Source organism: Hippocampus zosterae, chromosome 21 (assembly GCF_025434085.1).
Source record: "Hippocampus zosterae strain Florida chromosome 21, ASM2543408v3, whole genome shotgun sequence".
In the NCBI taxonomy this organism is placed as follows: Eukaryota; Metazoa; Chordata; class Actinopteri; order Syngnathiformes; family Syngnathidae; genus Hippocampus; species Hippocampus zosterae.
Genome location: NC_067471.1, coordinates 5,748,852 through 5,764,583, shown reverse-complemented (window position 1 = coordinate 5,764,583; position 15,732 = coordinate 5,748,852). Strand labels below are relative to the sequence as shown.

Here is a 15,732-nt window from a genome sequence, read left to right as displayed (position 1 = left end):
TCAATGAAACATTGTTGATTGATCTGAGATTTAGATTTTGATGGACTTCGTTTCTGCAACACTAATTCTGAAAATAAAATAAAATGAAGGTTTTCGAACAAACCTGTTCCGTCGTACTGATGTTGAGCAAAAAGCAGTTTCTATATTTAATAAAATTGCACAATAAAACAAATCCGTTATTACCCCCGCCCCCGACCCCTCACATTTGTTCTTGATTTTACAACCACCTTCATAAAGCCCCGCACGGATTATTGTTATGGATTTTAAACTTCTAAAAACTAACATAGCAGATCGAGACAAGTTAGGAACAAAACGGTACACTCAGGGCAAAATTATGTGTAGTTTATTACACAGAAAATGGCCATTTCAATTAAACATATACACAACTATCGGTCCTTTGGAGTATTGGTCTTGATGCGTCTTTTGTGGTACCTGTAAATAGCAAGGGAAATCAACAGTAAGCGTATTGAAAACAATTTAATTTTCCATAAACTGTGCATTGCATGTTGACTTACTGTCCAATCGGATACCAGCGGTGCTTGGTGGTGAAAAACATCTTGCTCAGCTCTTCTATGGTGGGACCCGGTTTGTGCCTCAGGACCTCCTTGCTGAGGTGGGCCTTCAATACCTGCTCGTGGGTTTCGGGAGGGCATCCCACCGGGTCGGGCCTCTCGATCCGCTGCAACGGAGCAAAGAGAAGGTCTATCGGATAACAATGCAATGATCGGAATGCGAGTTATGTCTACTGTACTGCGTTCTGACCTGGGTGAGCTCATAGGGAATGTCCACGTTTGGGTGGTAGCAAACAACCGTCTTCCCGTCTGATGTCAAACCGATCTCGACATCACTAATGGACACAGGAGATCAATTACAATCAATTACAGTATATTACAGTAAACAATACAAGAACCAAACCTGCAGTCATCAATGGAAGGACCACGGATATTGGACGCATCTCGGACTGGAACCAAGCAAGCTGCAAAACAAATTGTGATATTATCACATTTAGTCACGCCCGGTGAGTCGCCAATATTAAATTTGCTTTTAAAAGTCTGATTTTAACATTTTCCGCTGGTCAGCATTTCAAGCGTTTTGGCCAACGTCAAGGTTAGCTAGCGTGAGGTTTACTCGCAATCGTTGAAGGACAACGGCGTAAAAACAAACACGTAGATATTCTGTTTGTATGAAAACAGAAAGTAGTAATTACCTTGGAGGCGTGGTAATCTGCTAAAGTAGGCACATTTCGTTGCAAGACTGTTTATTTTGCTCAGTTGACCCGACGCCATGCTATTTTTCCACGTACGTCACTATTTGTTTCCGGGTGAACCTTGCCTCGCGGATATTTGCATTTCATTCCGCATCATAATAGTCTATTAAAAATACGAGTTTTAAGGTTATCATTAATAAATAATTGGATACTTAGTAAACCAAATCAGTATGAAATATAAATGGAGCAATGTTTCTATAGAAAATGTTATCCTATTTACCAAAACTTTTCGGGCTACGTCCCCACCCGGAAAAAATAAAGAGACGTACACCGTGGGAAAAAAATGCATACGTTTTAATCCGTTTGGAAAATAATGTTTTATCACTATTTTTACATGGACTAAACTCTTATTTCACTAAGTAATTAAATGTAAGTTTGAAAACAGCTGTATATTTATCAAATCATTTAAAATATATTTACTGACCATATTGAAAATATAATTGATAAAACTGTAATCCATCTAACTATAAAGCGTATAGAAATATTTTTCCATTTCCTAAGGCAATGCAATGGTTTTATATGCACTTCATTACAAAATGATGACAATGTACCCAATTGCAGTATTTCATTATGACTTTGTTTTTCCTATAACGTTTTCCCCACTGCGTGACTCTACTACTGCAAAAAGTGTGGCAATGAATGCAACAATAAAATCAGCCAACAAATAAGAAAACACAACAAAATATGAAGTCAGAATATTCAAAAACTGTATTTATACACTGGACATACAGAATCAAGGTTTAACACTTATGGCAGTCAATATATATGCCATAATAGATTGGCATTTCTGAAAATGTACAAAACAATTTACGCTTTCACCAACCAACTGGCGACTCTAACAAAATGAACGCACTTAAAGATGTGACCTGTGATCCCACTACGAGGTGTCCATCCCTGCTGCGGCGGCAGCGCTGGATGTTTCCGATCCCGCGTTCACCACCAGGCGCTCCCGACTGCCGAACACTGAAGCCACTAGAGGTAAATAAACAATTTCAGAAGATCGCCACAGAGAGGTGGTTAATTCTCGACAGAGACGGAATCGGCGCCATTTTGCTCCTACCTGCTGCAACATCGCTGATATCCCAAACCCGCAAGCCGTCTCTCTGTCCCCCGAAAGCGTAAGTGAAGGGCCGATCGGGACAACACGCCGCACAGAAGACTACGCCCTGCGCAGGCAAACATCAAGCGTCGCGCTTCTCCTTCTCCATCCGCGGCGTTTTAATCGATCCGCGCGAGCCCTACCATTTTCATGTCCCTCGAATGCACCAGAATTGGTTTGTCGCCCAAAACGTCCCAGACCTTGACATGCTTGTCTGCCGACGATGTGACCAAGCAGCCTTTAATCTGGCTGCTGAGATCCAAACCTAAATACACGGAATGCAAACTTGTTTCAGTGGCAAAATAAAAAAATTTAAAAAAACTTCATACTCGAATCAATTTGTTTTTCCACGCACACCTGACACTTCGTCGTCATGTGCCTTGAGTGTGAAAACGGGTTTATCGGCACGAGCGTCCAGACAGTACACAAAGCCGTCCTCTGTGCTGGCCTGAAACACAATCACGGATCACCGGAGCCATTCTGAATATTTCTCCCTGGAATAAGTGAGTGGCGCCTACCAGGAAGTTACACGGTGAAAAATGGTTCCACACCAGGCGCTCGACTTGAGCGCTGAATCGCCAGGAGCGGCAGCCCTCCGGGCTGCGGCAGTCGTACAATAGAGCCGTCCTACGAGGACACCGCAGTTTCCAAAAAAACGTCTTCTTCCAACAGATTTAACACGTGACGTACTTGTCATATGATCCCGACAGGAGAGTCTGTGCCTCAAACGGGTGGAAAGTCAACGTCTGAACCTGGAGGATGAAAACAAGTGCGGCAGTCAGGCGTGCGAGTTCGATTCAAGAATCAACCCGCTCGATCGGCGCCGTACTTTATCGGTGTGTCTGCGCAGCGTGGTTGCGGGTTTGCCTTGACTCAGATCCCACAAAATGACCGTCTCATCCGCCGAGCCGCTGGCCAGGACATTCCTGAGAATCGGGACACGTAAAATCACGAAATCCGTAAAAGTAAAATACAGCCCCCCCCAAAAAGTTAGAGACATTCTGAACAGATATGATCAAATATAAATCCAGGGAGGGTTCAAAGCAAACATGGTGAGTCAGCATTTGTGTGTTATGTTGCAAAATCCATGTTCGAAACTTAAATGTGACGAGGCTGAAATTTGTCAACGGTCGATTTTTAAGAGACGCCAAAATGCAGTTTGCTGGCCAAATAACCGCATTAAAAAACAAGAGAAAAAAAACTAGGGCACATTTATCTTGATAATCTACAGAAATTACACTTCTGTATATACCAGGCATGTCCATAGTCCGGCCCGCGGGCCAAATCCGGCCCGCGGTCGAATTTCATCCGGCCCTCGGCCCCCGTCATAAAATCAGTGCCGTCTGGCCCGCAGGTTGGGCGCAATGGAACACGTGTTGTATTGACTGAGGTCTCGTAGACTGGTGAGTGATGTTTCAGAGTACTGCTTCCCTCTAGTGGCTAAATGAGTAATAGCATTCACTAAATGAGTAATAGCATCTAGACAGTAGGGGGCATCACTCACGAGTTAACAAGACATCACTCCGTGTTTATATTGACTGATACGTCATATTTCAAATTCAAGTTGCATGTGATATACCTGTTTCAAATCAACCAAAAGAAATTCTTAAGATTGTTGAAATTAAAATAAAAATGGAAATGTGAAACAGACTGACTTACTAAAATTTGTTGAACAATATTGTTGTTCAATGTAAAGAATGTCAGCCAAGGTCGGGCCCCCGACATTTTACCACATAAAATCTGGCCCCCTTGGCAAAAAGTTTGGACACCCCTGGTGTATACGTTGTACTTACTGACCTGACCAGTTTGTTCCAGGATAAATCCAACACGGCATCGGTGTGTCCCTCCGCAAGCTCTGCTGATGCACCCTAAAATCCACCAAAACATGAGTGCAACTCAAGTCAAACATTTTGCAGACAGAAAAATGCATGTACAATTAAAAAAATAAACCTTCTTGCTCTTTTTCTTCTTGCCCGCCTTTTTGCTGCCCAACGAGAAGACGGGCTCCAGGCAGTCCACCACATCCAGGTCCCACACGTCGATCTGCGGCGTCATATTGCCCACTGCGGCGTAGTTGGCTGGACAGAGCGGTGGGAAAATGACCTTTCGCGCCAACTTTACGATACCCAAACCTGACAACCGAGGTTTTATCTTACATCGAGCTTCCTCGGGGTTTGGATCAAAGTTGAGCCACTCGATGCTTAGCGGGTATGCTGGCAACAGGATGTCGTGGTGCACGTACAGAGAGTCCTCCTCAGCATTGTACACTGGCAATATTGAGGGGGAAAACAATTTCACTGAGGACTAATTGGCAGCTCACGAATGAAACGAGTTGTCCGATTAATCATTTCGTACTTGATAATTTTCGCTGGTTTCACATCTGATGCTTACCATAGACTTCCAGGTTGCAGCAGTCCTTGTCAGCCTTGCCGCACAGGACGAGGTTGTCGGTGGGCTTAATTTGGAAGTCATCTCGCTCATATTGATCCTAAAAATGACACCAAATGTCAATGTTATATTCCGAATGGTTCGTCTTCATCCGGGTGTTCAACTCACAGTGTCTTTGAGCGTGATGTAAGGGTCTTCTTCATTTGAGCTGAAGACGGTGAGACCTGCCAGGCTGTCACCGAGGTTGGATGCCACTATACAGTTTCAAAAATAAAAAACGGCAATGTACCTTGTATGTATGGTCTGATAAATATCCTTTCTTCTGATTTATTTAATAGATTCAACAAAATGTGATCAAAGCTCTTACCTATATCTTCTTCATCATATTTATCCAAGCCGTATTCCGCAAGTTCATCCTCGTCTTCATTTTGCACTTTGGCAACATCGCCAACATCCTCGTCTGCAACAATGCCGCCATCCTCCTCTTCCTCTTCATCTGCTGCTTGTGCCCTTATTTAAAAAATAATAATTCAGAAATGTAAGCACATATCGATGAAAAAAAATTGCACGTAAACGCACCCCAGCTCCTCTTTTGCCTCATTGATGATCCGTTGCAGCTCCTCCTGGCTCAACTCAACCTGTCAAAAGAATAGTCAACTTCATAAACATAATAATTTACAGATCCAACTTTCAGGATTCTGTCAATCAAACAGATGGACAGGGCCTTGTTGACATCAGCGCTCGGTAGGCTAACGCTAGCGAACTAATCGTTCCGATGACTTTACTTACTTTATCCGGGGTTTCCTTGGCAGCGCCTCGCTTCACCCATCCGACACATGTAATCTGAGAACTCATGATGTAAAACAACCACTTGTAAAAAAAATGGCTCTCTATTGTGAAGAAATTATAGCTTGTTAACCAAATCGCATACCGAACTAAATTTGCCAACAAGCCATGTGGTTTGTGCGCATGCTGATGACGTCAGAGCGCCGCAACGCAAGACACATCCGCCTGCTTACAAATGGCGGACTATTATAAACAGCAAAAATAATAAAGATAAAGGGAACACTTAAACAATGTAACTCCAAGTGTTCTCTGTAATTTTTTTGCAGTATATTTCAATAATGTACTTTCTGTTGTGTTAAATCTCCATTTAAGCGGCCATTTGAATTCAGTTACACCGAATAAAGGTCAAGAAAACAACGAAAACTCCTAATATGAAGCAATTTTGCTCGAGTACACAAAAATGACTTACAACACACTTTTTCTTCATAAAACAATTTAATAACTCTGTATAAAAAAAAGCAAATGAGCATATACAGAAGCGAGAGGCCCTTTATAGTGGTTATGGTACCATCTTATGCGTGGCAATAATACAGCAGAGGTATTGCAGATAACGGTTTTAACACAGGTTTCAACATGCAGTCAAAATAATGTGCAGTGCAGTGGTCACATAATTGTAACCCCGTCCATAAAAAAAAGAAAATTCCTCATTTTGACAGAACCTCAATCGGACTTTGGCAAAGTGATGGATCGACCTTCTGTAAGCATTCAAATTTTGGACAGACTTCACACAAAGACTCTTTTGCTGTTAAAATCATTTAAAAAATCTCATCTCGCAAACACTATCCATATTCGTTCTCTCATGGACTCCTTCTGTAGGTATACATTGTGTGATGATAGTAAAGTAAAAAACAAAGTGTAATCTCGATGGCTTTCAATAATACTGAAATATGACAGAATTTAAGAAGAGCAAATCATGTGACCTGTCTGTAAAATTGTCTGTAACGTTCCATAATTTTCTCCTTTCTCTGTTCCAGCACACGAGCAGCATTTCTCCTTATTCTCCAACGTACTTGCTTATTAAATTGTCAGTTTTGTTCACTCAGTCATTCGCAAAAAATTCAAAATTCCAAATCCAGCCCGATTTCATCCTTGGCCATCCTGCCGTCGGAGTTCTTGTGCGTGACGTCGAGGGCCGGCTTCAGGCGCTTGGTGACCAGTTTGAGGTTGGTCTCGTGCAGGATGACCTGCGTCAGGTACTTCTCCCGCTTCATTTGCTCTCTGACGGCGTACGGCACGTCGGGGATGACGTAGGACAGGATGAACTTGGTCAGGTAAACGATGTGCTGTCAACAGACATCCATTCGTAACTCAAAAGCGAAAGGTGAGACCTCCTGCTTGTGTTCTTTACCTCGACAACGATTATAAATGCCATTTTGGCAGCGATCACATGCCAGTAGTAGATGTTGTATTCATATTCCTTCGGGTGCCCGGGAGGGTAGCGGAAATCTCGATACCTGAGAAGAAAAAAAAAACGTTCGATGGAGTACTTCAGCCACTTCTGCCATGAGCCGGTTGTGGCAATGCCGCGTCGTACCTGCAGGTGGTGATGTTGTACGGCGCGCTCAGCGGCCTGCTGTGGTTGGAGAAGTCGCTGATGTTGAAGACGGACAGGGAGCTTTCGATGTAGCCCCGCATGGTTTGAGAGTCATGCTCTCCGTACGGGTACACGGAGAACGACCAGTAGTAGACCAGCCGCGGGATCATGTCGGAGGTGAAGGCGATGATCATCGCCTGAGCGGAAAAACGCGCGATTAGGCTACGGGGGACGTTCGGCGAGAAGGACGGCTAACTCACGTTGGTGGCGACGGCCAGGATGGCGACGCCTTGCAGGATGGGCTGCCAGGCGCCGATGTCCTGGGCCTTCTCGGGAACGATGCGGCGGAACTGCGTGGTGATTTTCCAGGCGTCCACGCGGATTTCAAACAGGTTGTTGACCAGCGCCAGGACCGGAGCCAGGGGGAAGGAGGCCACGAAGAGGGTGACGAAGCCAAACTGGATGACTGCGTGTGCGGGAAAAAAATTTAAATAGACAATGAAATAATTCCACCCGTAGCGTGCTCAGCGGTCCTCTATTAGGGTCTACTTTTGTCTAAACCAGGCATGTCCAAAGTCCGGCCCGCGGGCCAATTCCGGCCCGCGGTCGAATTTCATCCGGCCCTCGGCCTCTGTCATAAAATCAGTGCCGTCTGGCCCGCAGGTTGGGCGCAATGGAACACGTGTTGCATTGACTGAGGTCTCGTAGACTGGTGAGTGATGTTTCATAGAGTACTGCTTCCCTCTAGTGGCAAAATGAGTAATAGCATTCACTAAATGAGTAATAGCATTTAGACACTAGTGGGCATCACTCACGAGTTAACAAGACATCACTCCGTGTTTATATTGACTGATACGTCATATTTCAAATTTCAAATCAAACCAAAAGTAATTCTTAAGATTGTTGAAATTAAAATAAAAATGGAAATGTGAAACAGACTGGCTTACTAAAATTTGTTGAACAATATTGTTGTTCTATGTAAAGAATGTCAGCCAAGGTCGGCCCCCTGACATTTTACCACATAAAATCTGGCCCCCTTGGCAAAAAGTTTGGACACCCCTGGTCTAAACGGTGCTCACCCATTTCCAGGTACTCATAGAAAAGTCCCAACTTGGACATTGGCTGAAGCTGGTAGTCCTGCTCCCAGCGAGGAATCACCTTCTGCGACGAGGCGCGGGTGCATTTGCGGAAGATGACGTTTTTCACCCACCTGCGAGACGCACAAGTGAGGTCATAGTTCACGTCATTAAAAAAAAAAAAATTTTGCCATCTGATTGAGTATTTGTACTTTCTTACGGTAAGAGGACCTCTTGGATGTTGTTCCAGATGGCTTTCCCGCCCATGATGATTGACAGTTGAGTGGTCAGTTCAATCAGACAACCGCCAGGATCACACTGGTGACAAAACAAAAAGCCCGCAACGCAAATTCAGACATTCAAAGAGTACATAAGCAAGAAGAGGAGGACAAATCTCACCTCCTCGTTACGGTATTTTCCCAAGAGGTAGACGGGTCGCCCGGGATAGCCGACGGCTTTCCCTTTGGCAAAGGCGATGTAGAAACAAGACGAGTAGTAGTTGACGAACTGGAAGAGGAACATCTTGAGCGTCAGGCTGTTCTCGTAGTCCGTCTTGGTCCTTGGCAGCTCTGTTCCGTCGGAAAATGTAACTCAAATCATCTTTCCCCATTGGAATGAATAGGAATGCCATTAATTCGTTCCCCCGGCCCCGAAAAAAAAATGCGCTCTTTATTTAATAAGGAGACTAGCACTCTGTGATATTGTACAAAAAACACATGCCCGCGTCTCGTTAGTTTACATTTTAGAGGGTTTAAAGATGTTTTAAAGTTTTGGCCTCAGCGACCGAGTTTCGAGTTTCGGCCTCGGCGACCCACCGAAGTCGGTGATCCAGATGGCGACCCGTTCGTACAGCATGTTGAGAATCATGATGACCACGAAGCTGATGAGCGAGGCCGTGACCGACGTGGCCATCTGCGGCGTCACGTACTCCTTGAGGGGCTCCAGCTCCTTCAGGTCCTGCGCTCGCAGCCTGGCCGAGAAAGCGAAGAAGGCGGCCAGGCGGTAGACGGTGATGGCCACGATGGAGGCCAGGATGAGCAGGATCTGCGACGCAAATATCAAAATTGGATCACGATGGGAGTTTGGACTCGAAGGAAGAATCGTGGCAGACGTAGAGAATGACATTTCCGGAGAAATTGTGTGTGTGGAGGCTGGAAGGCTGAATGAAAAGATATGGGATGATGTGGAATGATTTGGAATGATACTAGGCAATTTTATCGGTGAAAAATGTCAAATCTGTGGGAATTTTTTCTTCAACTTAGTGGTATAGAATAACAAATATTTTTTATTACCCAGAATAAAACTGTCCCTATTCCTATTGACACTCGAACGCATCGTCCGCAGGCTGTGTAGGGCACTTTTTCCTTCACCTAAAACACACACACACACATAAACCACTGTAAGCTTTTGACACACTGCCACCAAACCGAGATGACGCCAAGAGCGCAACTCACCCCCGTGACTGGGTTTTTCCTCTCGTATATACACTTGGCCTCATACTCGGGCCGGGGCGTCTCCTGCTGCTCCAGGAACTCCACCGTGTCCCACTGGTATTCCAGCTCGGCCTGGTAGCGCTTCCAAAATTCCAGAAACAGTGTCACTGCGGGCGAGGAAGTGAAAGCACACATTAACTGCTGATTAGCGGCACGTCTGAGTGAGTCATGTTTAAAAAAAAATAAAATAAAAAACATGAGAAAGCACCCTTGGCATTGAATGAGTGAAAAATGCGCTCGAGTGACCTACCCCAGATCGCCATGAAAACTGCAAACACCAAGGTGCCAAAATTGTCAAATATGCACAGTTTCTACAAAACAGAACCATCAAGTTCAAGCCCAGATAACTCGAACCGTTTCACACACACAATGATGCGATCATACGGCGCAGAAAAATTCTGACCTTTGACGCTTCACAGGTGCTGTTTAACCGCCAGTATTTGCACTCCTGGTCGCACTGCGGGCACATCACTATTTTGCCGCCAATCTCCGGGTCGCACACCTCTTTGCTAGCAAACACGAGACGGCAGACACCTCATCGGAATGAACTCACGGTCGAGATGAAGACCGAATAGAGGAGCACTGTACCTCCACGTGCTGGTTTCTTGTGTTTTGTATCCGTATATGAAACAACTGAGACCCACAACAGCGGCCAGGGCCAGCATGATGGTGTAGAAGCCCAACCAGGCGAAGTAAATTCCAATTTTCTCGCCGTAGTACTTCCTGTGAAGTCCAAGAGAAAGCTAATAATCAGTTTTTTATATTTATTTTTTAAATATTTACATTTTTGGAATGTATTTTTTTTTCTATCAGTTATTCAGCTAAAAACTGATTTTGCATTTGCTTTGAAAGGTGGGGTCTGGCCTGGTGAGTGACGTGGGAGCCAAAGTAAAACAAACAAAATAACTCAAAGTAAAATTAAAAAAAAAAAAGATTTCGTTCATGAAAAATGAAATAAGAACGAGAATTCTTTTTGAAAAGACTCGAACCCACTGCAACTACATTTTACATTTATAAAACTAAAAAATGCTCTTTGTGGTTGCGTAACCACAACTATAGCATATACAGGTTTCTAAAAAAAAACTAAAACTAAAACTAAAACTAACGAACAACCATCCACGCTCACAATCACACCTAGGGACAATTTAGAGCGTCCAATAAGCCTGCCATGCATGTTTTTGGAATGTGGGAGGAAAACGGAGCACCCGGAGAAAACCCACGCAGGCCCGGGGAGAACATGAAAACTCCACACAGGGAGGCCGGAGCTGGAATCGAACCCGGTACCTCTGCACTGTGAAGCCGACGTGCTAACCACTGGACTACCGGGCCGCCATACTATAGCATATACAGGTATTAAAAAAACCATCCGCGCTCACACTCACACCTTGGGACAGTTTATAGTGTCCCATTAAACTGCCATGCATATTTTTGGAATGTGGGAGGAAACCTGAGTACCCGGAGAAAACCCACGCAGGCACGGGGGGGAGAACATGCAAAATTCCCTACAGGAAGGCGGGAGCCAGAATCGAACCCTGCACCTCTGCACTGTGAGGCGAACTCGCAAACCGGTCTACCGCCGCGCCACCTTGATGCAATTTCAATTAACCCTTTCGCGCACCCGAATAATCTGTCCGCTGTAGTAACCGCTGTGCCTGAAAGGGTTAAAAAAAAACGAGCAAACCCGCTTTAAAATCTGAAAGGAACTGAATTGTGTAACAATTCACCTTATGAGGTCTAGTGGCTGCATCTTGTAGAAGCTTTTGGGGTGAGCCCATTCGCTGTAGAGGCGGAACCTTTCGTTGGGGCAGCCTTCTTCTTGCGACTTCACATTAAACCTACACTGGCTCAACATGCAAAACGGGGGATGAACCTCCAAGGGAAATACCCCCCCTCCACACCCTATGAGCAAAAGTCCCACAAGTGAGCGTCGACACTTACATCATGGAGGGGATAGGCACCTTTGTAAACGCCGCCGTCCAATAATTTCCGGATGCCGAATTTCTTCATGTTGCCTCGTATCTCATAAGGGGCTCGACTCAAGATGTAATAAGCCTGCGAGTGAGCATTGCGGATGTTTTATCGTGACGCCGTTCGCCCCCGCTTAAAAGCCGGACGCTCACCATCCTGCTGCGCATGGACGAGGTGAAGAAAACATCCCGGTCCTTGACGTAGAAGTACTCCAGGCGGTCTTTCTCAAAGGGGGCGGTGAAGAACTCGGCCTCTTTGCTGATCAGGCTCTCGTCCGGGTAGAAGGGTTTGGTGACCACCGACAGCCAGTGCCACCACGGCGAGCGTTGCGACGACAGGTCGTTGGGCTGGATGGGCATCTTGATGTGCAGCACCTCGGCGTACGTGCACAGCGTGTCCCACGGCATGTGTACTTTCACGAACATCAGGTTGTCGTCCGCCACCTGGATGGGAACCGCGGCGGACTTTTGAGTTTATTTCAAGCGAGCTGACGATATGTATTCGTTTGGAATATTTCGAAACGCTGCACTCAGTAATTGATCGAGTTGAATCAAAATCAGAGTTTAAAAAAATTATTTGGGAAATTATTTCTTCCATGAATAATTTTGCCTTTTTTTCCTAAAATATAGAATATATTCATTCATTTTTTTCATTCATCTTCCGAGCCGCTTGATCCTCACTAGGGTCGCGGGGGGTGCTGGAGCCTATCCCAGCTGTCTCCGGGCAGTAGGCGGGGGACACCCTGAATCGGTTGCCAGCCAATCGCAGGGCACACAGAGACGAACAACCATTCGCACTCACACTCACACCTAGGGACAATTTAGAGTGTTCAATCAGCCTGCCACGCATGTTTTTTGGAATGTGGGAGGAAACCGGAGCACCCGGAGAAAACCCACGCAGGCCCGGGAAGAACATGCAAACTCCACACAGGGAGGCCGGAGCTGGAATTGAACCCGGTACAGGGGCTTTAGGTAGGGGTGGCTGCTTTAGAGTGCCTCATTGTTGCAAGTTTGCATGCTTTCGGAATGTGGGAGGAAGCCGCACTACCCGGAGAAAACCCACGCAGGCACGGGGAGAACATGCAAACTCCACACAGGGAGGCCGGAGCTGGAATCGAACCCGGTACCTCTGCACTGTGAAGCCGACGTGCTAACCACTGGACTACCGGGCCGCCCGGAAATTATTTCTTCCATGAATAATTTTGCCTTTTTATTCTAAAATATAGAATATATTCAAGGCATTTTTTAATTGATTTTATCTTTCAATTGGAATTTCATAATCTCATTAATTTACTGTAAATCGAAATTAAATGCATCAGTAAATAAAAACGAGCCTGTATTATTTTTCTACTATTAAAATGACCTTTTTTTTTTTTTTTGCTGAAAACAGAAAATTTTTCATTAAAAAAAAAAAAGAATGTATTGTAAATAACAACACCCAATTTTGTGGTTAAATAATCCAATCATATTTTTGGGTTAAAAAAAAAGTTTTTGAATGAATGAAATGATTTAAGAATCAAATGAAAAATGTGCAGCCACTTACGGATCGTGTGGCCTCCAATTCCATGCCCATTTTCATCAGGCTGGCCTCAAAATATTCCCGCCGTCTCTGCGCGAGAGGAAGAGGCCTCATTATCGTGCACGGCCCCAGCCGATCGAAAGCCAGACCCTTAAGAAGCGCACTTTGATGCAGCAGAACTAACAGGTGACTAAAGGAGAATCCAAATGGCAAACTTGCATAGTTACTCACTTACTTGGAGATGGACATTAAGCACCTTACAAAGATTAAAAGCTCACAGATATTTTTCGGTTGTCAAAGAAAAGAGCAACTTGATGATAAATACGGACGGCTGTGGCGCATCTAAGCCGATGCAAAATGAAAACTCCTTGTGCAAATAGAGAGTCCAGAGTCAATAGTGTTGGAACACAGCACTCACGGGACTTCAAAGTTAAATACAACTGAGCTGTACTCGTCTGCATGTAAAGTTAAAAAAAAAAAATTTTTAATTAAAAAATTTATGACCTAAATTTAATTTGCAATTTCGATTCGGCATTTCGTTGGGACCTCACTCTTGAGAATCACCGAGTACCTTTCGCCGTGCAAAAGTGTGTCTCTTCTCAAATTCCTTCCTGTCCTCGTCCTCGTAGACCAGGATGAAGTCGATGCGGCGGACGCCGTCGTTGAAGAAAAGCGAATCGGGATTGCCGTTGAAGTCGGCCTGCGGGCATGAGCGCGGCTCGTTAGGTAAGTCGGTAGGGTTGGGTAGGGTACTCGGCGTACGTGTCGGAGTACGGTTGACGCAAGGCGATGCGGGATGAACATGAACATGGTAAAGACACGTGTCATGAATCTGGAATCTGTAACTTACCAGTTGCACTTTAACGACCGTCGAGCCTTCCTGAATTCCGTGATACGTTGGCAGAAACTCTTCGGGGTAAACTATAAGGGCAAAAAAAAAATAAAAAATACGATTGATGAACCCTTTCATGCCCCAATAATGATAACCTGCAATCTGATAACATGACATGACTTTACAAACGCAATATTAAATCCTTTACATTTTGCCAGGAGTGCCTATCATGTGCATTTAAAAAAAAATCTGCAATATCAGTAAATGTGATTATCTACAGAGGCAAGCCTCACCATTTCCTCTCAAGCGCATCCGATTGCCGCGCTGCAATCAAATTGACGCAACCCGGTGGATGCCCTCCCCATGGTGAACACGACTTCCTGTCTGTGTTTCAGCAGGGGAGGCTCACATTTTTCTACATTCCCGTGCATGGTTTCAGTTCAAGATCATCATAAAGCGACAAGAATGGACTTTGTGTTGCCATGTTTTCAGTCTTAATAATGCCCCCTCGGCGAGCGAATGTGAATAATTGATGAGCTTTGAAAGCCAAGTGCGCTAATTGAGGTTTGGGAGGGGGATCAATAACATCTTCCTTGTGGGAGCACCCTGTGAAATTTGTCTGCACTATCTGCGGCAAGGGGAATGTGAAAAATGTATGCCACAGGACGTCTTCTGGATTTTTGTATACTTTACGAAATGAAAAGGTTTGTTCTAGATTGTCCATAGATGTGAATTGTTTGTCTGTCAGACAAGCGCTACAGAAATAGATTGACAACATCGATTGCCACAAAGCGTGGCGCCTGTCAGTGGCGCAATCAAACACGTGTCCCCCTTTAAAGACAGGTTGGACTTCATTCTATCCAACTTCTACGATCCAGCACTGTTCCACTCAAGGAATGGAAGCAACAACAAACCAACAGTTGCTAAGCAGAACCACAACATCCAGGAAAATGTTAGGGTGCCCATGTGACATCCCTGAGGGACACGAAAGCTGTGTTTTTTTTTTTAATTCGGGGATGGAGACACGCCCCCACTGGGATAAAACTTCAACTCGTGTTGCCAGGCAGTCACAACAACACAGTTTAAACCACTGCAAATGTTAATCCCCCAAGTTTGCACACTGATTTCAACACACTTTTTGTGGAGGAATGACTCACGGGGCATGTAACTGACTTCCTCTACCATTTGTGTGAACGATGGCCAGTTAATACAATACAAAGATACAATAAATTTAAAAAGCAGCTCGAGTGTTTTTTTTTCTTCTCACCGACGTCTTCTTCTATCATTTCCAAGTGGGCATCTCCCTCCAGTTCCTCGGCGTCAGAGAGGGACTCCATCTCCAGGATGTCGTTCTCCATTTTCGACTCCCTCGCGAAAGTTTTCGCTTCTGCGCAAACCCTCCCTAGCTCGTTTGGGTGTCACAGCAGGTTAACGGCGGCGTCTAGCGAACATTCTTATGATAGTTTCGCAACACTGACCAACCGTTTGGTACACTTTGGACCAAGTTGAGACTTGAGAGAAGCGGTAGGAAACGGGTGGGGTCGAAGAAGGAGGAGGAGGAGGCGCTATGTTTCATTTTCCACCGGAACTCCAAACTTGGTGAAATATGATGACGTCAGAGCCAGTTGGCAAACCAAGATGGCAGCCCCCGTGAATTCGTTTATACGTGATTCCAGTGTGAAGCATATTAAATCTATAATTTTATGAAAAA

At 44.9% G+C, this 15,732-nt stretch overlaps 3 protein-coding genes across 4 annotated transcripts; all 3 read right to left on the bottom strand.

The window, feature by feature from the left end:
- Window positions 1-333: 333 nt before the first annotated feature.
- On the bottom strand, window positions 334-1,346 carry mrpl42 (mitochondrial ribosomal protein L42). The gene is made up of 5 exons (XM_052056259.1): window positions 1,208-1,346; window positions 916-976; window positions 763-847; window positions 516-679; window positions 334-432 (listed from the first exon to the last, which is right to left on the bottom strand). Exons 1-5 carry the CDS (start codon window positions 1,284-1,286, stop codon window positions 387-389), a joined length of 435 nt encoding a protein of 144 aa, XP_051912219.1. The 5' UTR covers window positions 1,287-1,346; the 3' UTR covers window positions 334-386.
- A 606-nt stretch (window positions 1,347-1,952) lies between these two features.
- pwp1 (PWP1 homolog, endonuclein) lies at window positions 1,953-5,745 on the bottom strand. The gene is made up of 15 exons (XM_052056187.1): window positions 5,544-5,745; window positions 5,334-5,392; window positions 5,122-5,264; window positions 4,923-5,008; window positions 4,758-4,854; window positions 4,523-4,633; window positions 4,317-4,444; window positions 4,164-4,234; window positions 3,196-3,292; window positions 3,057-3,118; window positions 2,885-2,993; window positions 2,724-2,814; window positions 2,510-2,631; window positions 2,328-2,433; window positions 1,953-2,239 (listed from the first exon to the last, which is right to left on the bottom strand). Exons 1-15 carry the CDS (start codon window positions 5,607-5,609, stop codon window positions 2,145-2,147), a joined length of 1,443 nt encoding a protein of 480 aa, XP_051912147.1. The 5' UTR covers window positions 5,610-5,745; the 3' UTR covers window positions 1,953-2,144.
- A 326-nt stretch (window positions 5,746-6,071) lies between these two features.
- On the bottom strand, window positions 6,072-15,585 carry ano6 (anoctamin 6). Of its 2 annotated transcripts, none has more exons than XM_052056113.1 (20): window positions 15,289-15,585; window positions 14,040-14,110; window positions 13,761-13,889; window positions 13,214-13,279; window positions 11,824-12,114; window positions 11,642-11,755; window positions 11,428-11,543; window positions 10,292-10,426; window positions 10,107-10,212; window positions 9,954-10,014; window positions 9,665-9,810; window positions 9,503-9,580; window positions 9,026-9,254; window positions 8,610-8,779; window positions 8,431-8,528; window positions 8,214-8,344; window positions 7,395-7,600; window positions 7,135-7,331; window positions 6,949-7,054; window positions 6,072-6,883 (listed from the first exon to the last, which is right to left on the bottom strand). In XM_052056113.1, exons 1-20 carry the CDS (start codon window positions 15,377-15,379, stop codon window positions 6,659-6,661), a joined length of 2,766 nt encoding a protein of 921 aa, XP_051912073.1. In that variant the 5' UTR covers window positions 15,380-15,585; the 3' UTR covers window positions 6,072-6,658. The 2 variants fall into 2 exon arrangements, with proteins under 2 accessions (XP_051912073.1, XP_051912074.1); XM_052056114.1 differs by lacking the exon at window positions 15,289-15,585 and adding an exon at window positions 14,315-14,368.
- Window positions 15,586-15,732: the final 147 nt, after the last annotated feature.